Source organism: Phyllobates terribilis, unplaced genomic scaffold (genome assembly GCF_046119375.1).
Source record: "Phyllobates terribilis strain yellow unplaced genomic scaffold, ASM4611937v1 Scaffold_8__6_contigs__length_399053987, whole genome shotgun sequence".
NCBI lineage: Eukaryota > Metazoa > Chordata > Amphibia > Anura > Dendrobatidae > Phyllobates > Phyllobates terribilis.
Window position 1 is genome coordinate 260,209,969 of NW_027362768.1, and position 12,010 is coordinate 260,221,978.

At 44.0% G+C, this 12,010-nt stretch overlaps 1 protein-coding gene across 4 annotated transcripts in view; it reads right to left on the bottom strand.

Annotated features, from left to right (window-relative positions):
• Positions 1 to 10,257, bottom strand: part of FAM234B (family with sequence similarity 234 member B) — a 45,875-nt gene extending 35,618 nt beyond the window's left edge. For 2 of the 4 annotated variants that reach the window (XM_073644195.1, XM_073644194.1), the window contains exon 1: positions 10,109 to 10,257. In XM_073644195.1, coding sequence (XP_073500296.1) covers positions 10,109 to 10,145 — 37 coding nt within the window. In that variant the 5' untranslated portion in view covers positions 10,146 to 10,257. Of the gene's footprint in view, positions 1 to 7,238; positions 7,427 to 10,108 lie in introns of all 4 variants that reach the window. The other 2 variants (XM_073644196.1, XM_073644197.1) reach the window with 2 other exon arrangements.
• Positions 10,258 to 12,010: the final 1,753 nt, after the last annotated feature.

Here is a 12,010-nt window from a genome sequence, read left to right on the forward strand (position 1 = left end):
GCTCCAGTTGTCTCGTGTTTGAAGGTTGCCTTTTCCAGACAGCATGTTTCAGCTCTTTCCAAAGATGCCCAATAGGATTTAGGTCAGGGCTCATAGAAGGCCACTTCAGAATAGTCCAATGTTTTCCTTTTAGCCATTCTTGGGTGTTTTTAGCTGTGTGTTTTGGGTCATTATCCTGTTGCAAGACCCATGACCTGCGACTGAGACCAAGCTTTCTGACACTGGGCAGCACATTTCTCTCTAGAATCCTTTGATAGTCTTGAGATTTCATTGTACCCTGCACAAATTCAAGACACCCTGTGCTAGATGCAGCAAAGCAGCCCCAGAACATAACAGAGCCTCCACCATGTTTCACAGTAGGGACAGTGTTCTTTTCTTGATAGGATTCATTTTTCCGTCTGTGAACATAGAGCTGATGTGCCTTGCCAAAAACTTCCATTTTTGTCTCATCTGTCCATAGGACATTCTCACAGAAGCTTTGTGGCTTGTCAACATGTAGTTTGGCAAAGTCCAGTCTGGCTTTTTTATGATTTTTTTTCAACAATGGTGTTCTCCTTGGTCGTCTCCCATGAAGTCCACTTTGGATCAAACAACGATGGAAGATGCGATCTGACAGTGATGTTTCTTGAGCTTGAAGTTCACCTTTAATCTCTTTAGAATTTTTCCTGGGCTCTTTTGTTACCATCCATATTATCCGTCTCATTGATTTGTCATCAATTTTCCTCCTGCGGCCACGTCCAGGGAGGTTGGCTACTGTCCCATGGATCTTACATTTCTGAATATGTGCACCTGTAGTCACAGGAACATCAAGCTGCTTGGAGATGGTCTTATAACCATTACTTTTAACATGCTTGTCTATAATTTTCTTTCTATTCTCCAGGGACAACTCTTTCCTTTGCTTCCTCTGGTCCATGTGGAGTGTGGTATACACCATGTCACCAAACAGCACAGTGAGTATCTGTAGCCCTATATACAAGCACAGTGAGTATCTGTAGCCCTATATACAAGCACAGTGAGTATCTGTAGCCCTATATACAGGCCCACTGACTGATTACAAGATTGTAGACACCTGTGATGCTAATTAGTGGACACAACTTGATTAAACATGTCCCTTTTGTCACATCATTTTCAGGGGTACAATCATTTCTGTCCAGGCCCATTTCATGAGTTTAATATTTTTTTAAATTCTGTGGAAGCAGGGTTGAAAAGCAATGTCTGAATTTCATTTGTTCATTTTCATAGATTTTTAATTTATTATTACTTTTGTCATATTCAAGTTATTTCTGTGACCATTGTAGGTTTTTCTTTCATTAAACGAGGGGTACCAACAATTTTGACCACATGTGTATATGCAGAGCTCCTGTGTATAATGTCAATGGTGATCCCTGTATTACCTGTACACTGACACTATATACAGAGCCCCTGTGTATAATGTCACTGTATTACCTGTACACTATATACCGAGCTCCTGTGTATAATGTCACTGATGATCCCTGTATTACCCGTACACTATACACTATGTACAGAGCTCCCGTGTATAATGTCACTGGTGATCACTGTATTAACTGTACAATATATACAGAGCTCCTGTGTATAATGTCACTGGTTATCACTGTATTACCTGTACACTGACACTATATACAGAACTCCTATGTATAATATCACCAGTGGTAATATTCATGTTAGTAGTATTGTGGTTTTTATTCATGATCATTATTGTAGTATTATTCGGTCACTATGTGGTAATATGTGATCTGGTCATGGTGTGGCGATATTTCTCCTTATATGGGGTATTATTCGGGTTACCTTGTTGTGGCAATATGTGTTTTGTTCATAGTGTGGCGGTATTTGTTCCTTGTATGTGGTATTATTCGGTCACTATGTGGTGGTAATATAAGATCTGGTCATGGTGTGGTGCTATTTCTTCCTTGTGTGTGGTATTATTCGGTCACTATGAGGTGGAAATACATGGTCTGGTCATGGTGTGACTGTATTAATCCCCTGTATGTGGTATTATTCGGTCACTATGTGGTAGCAATATAAGGTCTGGTCATGGTGTGGCGGTATTTGGCCTTTGTATGTGGTATTATTGGTCTTGGTATAGGGGATTGTGTTGTGTATAGAGGTAATTTGTTCTCTCTGATATAAATGAGGTGAAGATTCTTTATTTACAATAGAGATGAATTACTTGGATGTTTAACCCCTCCCTGTCCTGTGTCTATTACACAGTAGCAAATATGCACTTAGAGAGCTTTTCAGGTGAAAACAAGTAATCACCTATCCTAAGGCCACGTTCATACGTTCAGTATTTGGTACGTATTTTACACCAGTATTTGTAAGCCAAAACCAGGAGTGGGTGAAAAATACAGAAGTGGTGAAGTGTTTCTATTATACTTTTCCTCTCCTGGTTTTGGCTTAAAAATAAGTGATGTAAAATACTGAACGTTGCCTGATCATAAGTGATAAGTTATTGATTTGTGGAGGACAACTGCTGGGACCTGCACCTATCGGCAGAATGTGGAACTTTTAGCATCATAAGAGTGGATTCATTCCCTCAGTGGCTGCAAGCGCACATCAGCACCTATTCCAAATTCCGTTAAGTGTTTACATCCGGCTGCTGCCAGACCTAGTAGCAGCTGATTGGTGGGGGTGCCGATCTGATATTTATGACTTATCCTATAGATATGAAATGACTATCATCTGACCAGTGAAACCCTCTAATAAGGTGTGCAGTTTATACAGTAAAATCTAGTGACAGATTTGCTTTCATTTTTCCAAAAATACAAAATCTGTGATGAACCCAAATGTGGTCACTTGTTCAGGAATAATTTTGTTTGCGCCATTTCCCTTTCACAGGACTATCTGTCACGCAACTGTTGTTTGTCATCCCAGGGTTAGGGTCTTCTTCCCTCTCCCTAAAGCTAGGGGCGCCCTACCTATCCCTGCTCCCCAGATTACATCTAATGGTGAAGACGCCGGGGCTATGTGCCTTGCTGAGCTCCTGAATCAACCCTAATCTGTCCCCTCCACTCACCCAGGGAAGTGGGGAGTAGTTGTATATAAGAATACACAAACCAGACTAACAAGCAAGGATGTACAGGAATAAATGAAAATCACAATCATGCCAATATTGTCACGCAGGGTGTGGGAAAGACTTAGTGCAACACAGAGGGAAGAAGGAAAGGGAGCCCAGACACTAGGGAAAGGGGGGAGTGGAGACCTCCGAGTCCAGTCTAGTGTCACCTTGTCTCAACTGCCGTCCCTATATTGACTCTTCACCAATCGCCGCACGCGTGCCTCCCCCTGACTTTCCGTGGTGTATAGCTAAGGCTAGGGAAGGAAGGAGATTAGCACTAGTCGATCTCCACTAAACTCTGTAGACAACAAGGGCAGACAAACGGGGGGGGGATTGCTTAGCTTTAGATGACTCCAGCCAAATGCGCACACGGCCTCAAGCTCCAGAGAGGACAAAGTACTGCTCTTGCTAAAGGCTCACAAGTAGTAATGAATATCGCCAGCACCTCCCTCTGAAACACAGCAGGTATTTATACACTCAGGCCAGGGAGCTAATTAGCCAGAGGGAGGTAGCCGCTGGGTCCTAGAGACAGCCAGCCTCTAAGAAGATGTCTGTAATGCCAAATGTAGAGATCTCCTGCAACCAACTGCAGGGCGACTGTCTGTCACCTCTGACACACCCGTGACAAATATGCACTCACAAAAAAAGTGGAACACCGGGAAGTAAAGGAAGAAAAACAAATAGGAGAGAATGAGGATATGCACACAGACAAATCACCAAGCAACAACCTTTAGAAGAACACTCCAAATGCCTCTTCAAACAACCAACACCTCTAACTGCAGAACCAGGCAGTATAAAAGTAACACTGGCAATCCCTGATTGCCAGAGGAGAGTATATATAGCAGAGGGGAGTGGCCAACACTGAACAGTTGAGAATATCAAAGCTGGGAAGCTTCAGAAACTCTCAACTAAATAGTACCCCTGCAATGGTAGCAGAAAACTGCACCGTTTAATATGATGTTGAAGTGCTTCTAATCAGTGCAGGAGTACGTGAATTCAGACGCTGTGGTCTTCTGGCCCCTCTCCGTTGCGGTAAACCCGTGACACTATCTTCATATAACTACCTTTTAAAGGGGTTGTCCGGCCTTAGGCTACAAGTCTGCAGTCACTCTATGTGACTACAGACTTGTGAATCTTCACATCGCACACTGAGCAAAGATTTACCGACGGCAGATGTATGACCGAAAGAATGTGATTTGCACACATGCGGTCATGCGCTGAATAGATGGCCGTGGCCTCACTCAATGCTAGTGTATTGAGAGAGGCTGGTCAGTCTAGTCGGAATGTGACCGGAAGTAAGCCATAAAAATCATTGCCGGTCGACAGCACATCTGCTTGCGTAAACAGATGTGCGGCTGGCAATAATAATAGTGAGAGGGTATGAGTGACCATCAAACCACTTTGTAATCATTAGTGAAAATAAAAGCTAAACAGCTCCGTGCAACTTCCTAGATCGTGGATCGCTGCCCATTGTATGCAATGTATCTGCCTGTGAACAAGAGGTTATAGGGGAAGCTACCAGGCTGCGGATGTTACACTGTGCGCCTCTCAGCTCAACCTGACAGTGATATACCGTATATTCAAGGGATAAATCATTTCCTCCAGTTTTCACAAAGTTCAGCAGAGATAGCAGCCTTTACATCTGAGGACATAAAAACAGCAACTGTGTACATCAAAAACATACCTCCGCCTGCACCCTGGAAAATACTAAGCAGAAAAAGCTGCTCCAAAAGCGGCCCTTTCATAAATTACTGAAGACAAAGCTGATTCTTCACATTTCCTCCATCCACTGTAGAGATAATGTATGTAGGAAGCAGCAGAGCAGATCGTACTGCAGCGATCACAGACCCTGATTGTGGATGCACAGGTGGAGACCCCAAGAAGCTCCGATCCAAGAACAATCAAACACGGCTCAATGATGTCCTTGTGCTACAGACGTGGATGAACATCACAGAGCCCTGGGAGCTTACAGATTGTCTCAAAAATTGAATATGGAAAATTCATCCATGGTTTTACATGTAAATATAAATAAATGGGCGAACAGATCTAGTCCATTTTTTCATGATTTTCTGTGTATGGTTTTGTATCATTAGGAGCAAAAAGTAAACAAGTGGACAATGTAAGAACATACTGCCTCCCCTGCCTTGGTAAATTCATCAGATGATCACTCCCCTGTGGGGTTAGTAAAGTTCATCCGACATTGCTGAACTCTATTGGTGGTAACAGTGTCCCTACTACAAAAGAGCACATTCACACTGCGGGAATTCCAGACAAAACCCAAGAAAATAAACAAACTGAGCATATCCCTTATAGTAAGCAAAAAAATAAACAGTAATAGTACACGTACAGTGGGTACTGAAAGTATCCACACCCCTTTACATTTTTCACTCTTTGTTTCATTGCAGCCATTTGGTAAATTCTAAAAAGTTCATTTTTTTCTTATTAAAGTACACTCTGCACCCCATCTTGACTGAAAAAAAAACAGAAATGTAGAAATTTTTGCAAATTTATTAAAAAAGAAAAACTGAAATATCACATGGTCATAAGTATTCAGACCCTTTGCTCAGACACTCATATTGAAGTCACATGCTGTCCATTTCCTTGTGATCCTCCTTGAGATGTTTCTACGCCTTCATTGGAGTCCAGCCGTGTTTAATTAAACTGATAGGACTTGATTTGGAAAGGCACACACCTGTCTATATAAGACCTCACAGCTCACGGTGCATGTCAGACCAAATGAGAATCATGAGCTCAAAGGAACTGCCCAAGGAGCTCAGAGGCAGAATTGTGGCAAAGCACAGATCTGGCCAAGGTTACAAAAGAATTTCTGTATTACTCAAGGTTCCTAAGAGCACAGTGGCCTCCATTAATCCTTAAATGGAAGAAGTTTTGGGCCACCAGAAGTCTTCTTAGACCTGGCCATCCAGCCAAACTGAGCAATCGTGGGAGAAGAGACTTGGGGAGAGAGGTAAAGAGAAACCCCAAGATCACTGTGGCTGAGCTCCAGAAATGCAGTAGGGAGATGGGAGAAAGTTCCACAAAGTCAACTATCACTGCAGCCCTCCACCAGTCGGGCCTTTATGGCAGAGTGGCCCGACGGAAGCCTCTCCTCAGTGCAAGATATATGAAAGCCCGAATAGAGTTTGCTCAAAAACACATGAAGGACTCCCAGACTATGAGAAATAAGATTCTCTGGTCTGATGAGACGAAGATAGAACTTTTTGGTGACAATTCTAAGCTCTATGTGTGGAGAAAAAAACAGGCACTGCTCATCACCTGCCCAATACAATCCCAACAGTGAAACATGGTGGTGGCAGCATCATGCTATGGGGGTGTTTTTCAGCTGCAGGGACAGGACGACTGGTTGCAATTGAAGGAAACATGAATGCGGCCAAGTACAGAGATATCCTGGATGAAAACCTCTTCCAGAGTGCCCTGGACCTCAGACTTGGCCGAAGGTTCACCTTCCAACAAGACAATGAACCTAAGCACACAGCTAAAATAACAAAGGAGTGGCTTCAGAACAACTCTGTGACCATTCTTGACTGGCCCAGCCAGAGCCCTGACCTAAACCCAATTGAGCATTTCTGGAGAGACCTAAAAATGGCTGTCCACCAACGTTCACCATCCAACCTGGCGGAACTGGAGAGGATCTGCAAGGAAGAATGGCAGAGGATCCCCAAATCCAGGTGTGAAAAACTAGTTGCATCATTCCCAAGAAGACTCATGGCTGTACTAGCTCAAAAGGGTGCTTCTACTCAATATTGAGCAAAGTGTCTGAATACTTATGGCCATGTGATATTTCAATTTTTCATTTTTAATAAATTTGCAAAAATTTCTACATTTCTGTTTTTTTCAGTCAAGATGGGGTGCAGAGTGTACTTTAATGAAAAAAAATGAACTTTTTAGAATTTGCAAATGACTGCAATGAAACAGAGTGAAAAATTTAAAGGGGTCTGAATACTTTCCGTACCCACTGTAAGTCCCCCATGTTATTTACATGTACTATTACTGTTTACTTATTTACTATAACGTATATGCTCAATTTGTTTTTTCCTTGAAATGGCCCCTACAGCCTCACTAACTGCCCCCATTAATATTGAGAACATGAATCCAACTTCCCAATAATTGCTCTGATGCTTGAGACAATAGATCTTATTACCAAAAAAATAAACTTTCAATGCTGTCTTCGGCATATCCAAATGAACCTGCCTAATCCAGAGGGGTGTTTCTTCAAGGAGCGCAGGGCGGCTTTCCACGCTGTGATCACTCCCCCCGGGGCATGACTGACATCCTCCTGATCCGCTGCGTCATCTCAAGTCTCGTGAATGCACCCGAGGTCCTTCCTTCCTAGGCACAGAAGAAAAGACGCAGCAAGTCAGGAGGATGTCAATCATGCCAGCAGGGTGCAGGTACAGCATGTAAAGCCGGACCGTTACAGTGAGGAAACTCCCCGCACTAGTCAGGAGGATTTACACATGATGAGCTAGTAATATAAGTTTATTTCTCCAGTAATAACATTTATTTCAGGTATCAGAGACATTACTGGGAAGCTGGAGTCACATCCTCTATTGTAGGGGGTGGAGGAGGTTTCTGAGACCCCACAGGTTCCCTATGAAATAAAATCTTATAAAGCTCCCCTAATACAACCCTGCTAGTCCTTCATTTGCCCAGCGGCGATGACGTTCTGACTACCTACACGTGACTGCTGGGGCCAATTAAAAGCCCACGCTGCAGTCACCACTGCTAAGGACTGTGATTGTCTGCAGTGGTCATGTGTGGGAAGTTAGAATGTCATCCCTGCAAAACAAGTAAAAAACATCTGGGACCACTGGAGTGGATGGGGAATTAGGATGAATGTGTGAGTTACCCGTTTTCCTTTAGAACATTCCCTGCCTTAAGTATTTTTTCATTAACATCAAAGACATTGTCTTTCAGTCTTTGGTAAGAAAAATGATGTAATATAAGGACAAATCACAAAGTGTGACAGAGGGTCCCTCTAATATTTTTTTTCTACATACATTGTGCCATATGTCTGTTTTTTGGTGCTGTTGAGTCTGAACATAATCAACAGGAAAAGAGCAATGGCAAAAGGGGCAATGAAGTGGATTACAATTATCATGCTGATGAGCTATAGGGTTTAACAAGGGATGTAATCTCTTCTATTCCTACTATGACAGCAGGGGGCAGTAATAGGGGAGATCAGATCCTGCAGAGATGACAGCTGAGGACAGGAATAGGGGAGATCAGATCCCGCCGAGATGACAGCTGAGGACAGAAATAGGGGAGATCAGATCCTGCAGAGATGACAGCTGAGGACAGGGATAGGGGAGATCAGATCCTGCAGAGATGACAGCTGAGGACAGGAATAGGGGAGATCAGATCCTGCAGAGATGACAGCTGAGGACAGGAATAGGGGAGATCAGATCCCGCAGAGATGACAGCTGAGGACAGGAATAGGGGAGATCAGATCCCGCAGAGATGACAGCTGAGGACAGGAATAGGGGAGATCAGATCCTGCAGAGATGACAGCTGAGGACAGGGATAGGGGAGATCAGATCCTGCAGAGATGATAGCTGAGGACAGGGATAGGGGAGATCAGATCCTGCAGAGATGACAGCTGAGGACAGGGATAGGGGAGATCAGATACCGCGGAGATGACAGCTGAGGACAGGAATAGGGGAGATCAGATCCGTCAGAGATGACAGCTGAGGACAGGAATAGGGGAGATCAGATCCTGCAGAGATGACAGCTGAGGACAGGAATAGGGGAGATCAGATCCCGCAGAGATGACAGCTGAGGACAGGGATAGGAGAGATCAGATCCGCAGAGATGACAACTGAGGACAAGGATAGGAGAGATCAGATCCTGCAGAGATGACAGCTGAGGACAGGAATAAGAGAGATCAGATCCTGCAGAGATGACAGCTGAGGACAGGAATAGGGGAGATCAGATCCTGCAGAGATGACAGCTGAGGACAGGAATAGGAGAGATCAGATCCTGCAGAGATGACAGCTGAGGACAGGAATAGGAGAGATCAGATCCCGTAGAGATGACAGCTGAGGACAGGGATAGGAGAGATCAGATCCCGCAGAGATGACAGCTGAGGACAGGGATAGGACAGATCAGATCCTGCAGAGATGACAGCTGAGGACAGGAATAGGAGAGATCAGATCCTGCAGAGATGACAGCTGAGGACAGGGATAGGAGAGATCAGATCCTGCAGAGATGACAGCTGAGGACAGGGATAGGAGAGATCAGATCCTGCAGAGATGACAGCTGAGGACAGGAATAGGGGAGATCAGATCTGGCAGAGATGATAGCTGAGGACAGGGATAGGAAAGATCAGATCCCGCAGAGATGACAGCTGAGGACAGGAATAGAGGAGATCAGATCCTGCAGAGATGACAGCTGAGGACAGGAATAGGGGAGATCAGATCCTGCAGAGATGACAGCTGAGGACAGGGATAGGAGAGATCAGATCCTGCAGAGATGACAGCTGAGCACAGGGATAGGAAAGATCAGATCCTGCAGAGATGACAGCTGAGAACAGGGATAGGAAAGATAAGATCCCGCAGAGATGACAGCTGAGGACAGGAATAGGGGAGATCAGATCCCGCAGAGATGACAGCTGAGGACAGGGATAGGGGAGATCAGATCCCACAGAGATGACAGCTGAGGACAGGGATAGTAAAGATCAGATCCCGCAGAGATGACAGCTGAGGACAGGAATAGGGGAGATCAGATCCCGCAGAGATGACAGCTGAGGACAGGGATAGGAAAGATCAGATCCTGCCATGTTATATATGCGCCACTCCACTCTACACATGATTCCCATAGTGAGAGCACAGCTCATATCCCCATCACCTCTGCATTACATACATCACACAGTATATAACTGCAGCCATACTGTATTGGAAGCCGCCGCAGCCATAAACAGCCCCATCCCCGGTGACCCGCTGTACCGGAGCTCCTCATATAGGGGGGCTGATGACCCCTCCGCACACACAGCTCTCTGCGGTGAAGACTCACCTGGCAGCTTCAGCGCTCTGGACAGCACCGTAGCCATACTCTATGGAGTGGCACTGCGCATGCGTGCCGCGGGTGATGCAGTTAGACGATACAGACAGGAAGCACAGTGAGAAGAGTTATGCCGCAAGCCATGCTGGGAGTGGTGGCAGATAATCCCGGGTCACACAGTGCGGCACAGCACGGTGCACCGTGCGATCTGTTCCTTTTTATTGCTCTGGATCCTGTGAATTGTTCCCTCACTGCTTAGAGTCCAGCACAGTTCACAGGAGGAGGATGGGGCAGAATGCGGTTGTGCTGCTGTACGGAGTGCGGGCTGTGTGTGACCGATACGATCGCATCGGGGGGAGATCGTTTGAACCTTCCCGATGGCATTTTTCTTCTCATGCCGCCTTGTAGTACCTCGTCTCCTATGGGGTCTCGTCTTTTGCAGAACGAGTCTTAGTTGTTAATGGTAAAAATACAATCCTTTGTGGGGTAGAGTTTTGGGGATTGGTTTCTATAGCAGTTGCTTATGTGGTAAAAATGACCAAGTCTAAATGTACATGGATCTGTTATAGTTCACTGCATTTACACAATTATAGGGGTTGTCCGGCCTCAGAGTACAAGCCCCCCTTACACTATGTGACTCTATGTGACTGCAGACTTGTGAATCCTCGCACAGAGCGCACACTGCACGCTGTCAGGATTCTCTGGTGGCGGGCATGTGACCACAAGTATGTGATTTGCATACATGCGGTCATGTGCCAACTAGATGGGTACAAGTGTATTGATCGAGGCCGGACAAGTCTAACGGGAATGTGTCTCACATCAAAAAAAACATAAAAAATAACCTTTACTAGATATCATTAAAATATTGCCTTAAGGCACACAAACAAATACTGTATTAGAAATAGACATAAAATTTGTGAAAAGATGATCAAATGTTAGCTCAGGTGGATATATAGAAAGACCTCAAGCTATAGGCTATAACGTCTAACAAGACGACTTGTAGTCCAGAGAGACCCAACCATTCAGAGTCTCTCACAAAAGTCTATTCTTATATAACAGTCATAGATCATAATAGCAAGATTAGTCACTAAGAGTACCGCTGGAATATATTACTCATTTATTTTGATTAAAAAAAGATCCCCGGTGGAGGCGACATCAGTACAATATTATTCCTGAATCCTCTAATTCATCTCAGCATATCACCTGTTAATGTGAATATGCTTAATACCTAGCTGCAGTTAGCAGTATAATCACCAGGTGATAGTAGTACTCTAAAATTACAAACTAATATATAGATAAATAACTTCCCCAGGCTGGGATATAACAGCAGGTTCCCTTGCAAACAAAAAAAATAAGGTTCATATAGTATGAAGTATGCACAGATGAAGCAATACCTCCCACTACAATTGTAGATATTTCAGATAAAGTGCATATAGAGTAAAAGTGCATAAATAATTACTCATCTTAATATGCAGGGACACTGCCTTCCCAGTATAGTATAGGGGTTCCACATTCTAATATATAGATAAATAACTTCCCCAGGCTGGGATATAACAGCAGGTTACCTTGCAAAAAAAAAAAGGTTCATATAGTATGAAGTATGCACAGATGAAGCAATACCTCCCACTATAGTTTTAGATATTTCAGATAAAGTGCATATAGAGTAGACTGCAAACCATCAGCAGGATACCTTATTACATTATTATCCCATTTTTTCTCCTGATGAACCTTGATTTACACGGGGAAACGCGTTGAGGAATGTGGAACCCCTATACTATACTGGGAAGGCAGTGTCCCTGCATATTAAGATGAGTAATTATTTATGCACTTTTACTCTATATGCAGTTTATCTGAAATATCTACAACTGTAGTGGGAGGTATTGCTTCATCTGTGCATACTTCATACTATATGAA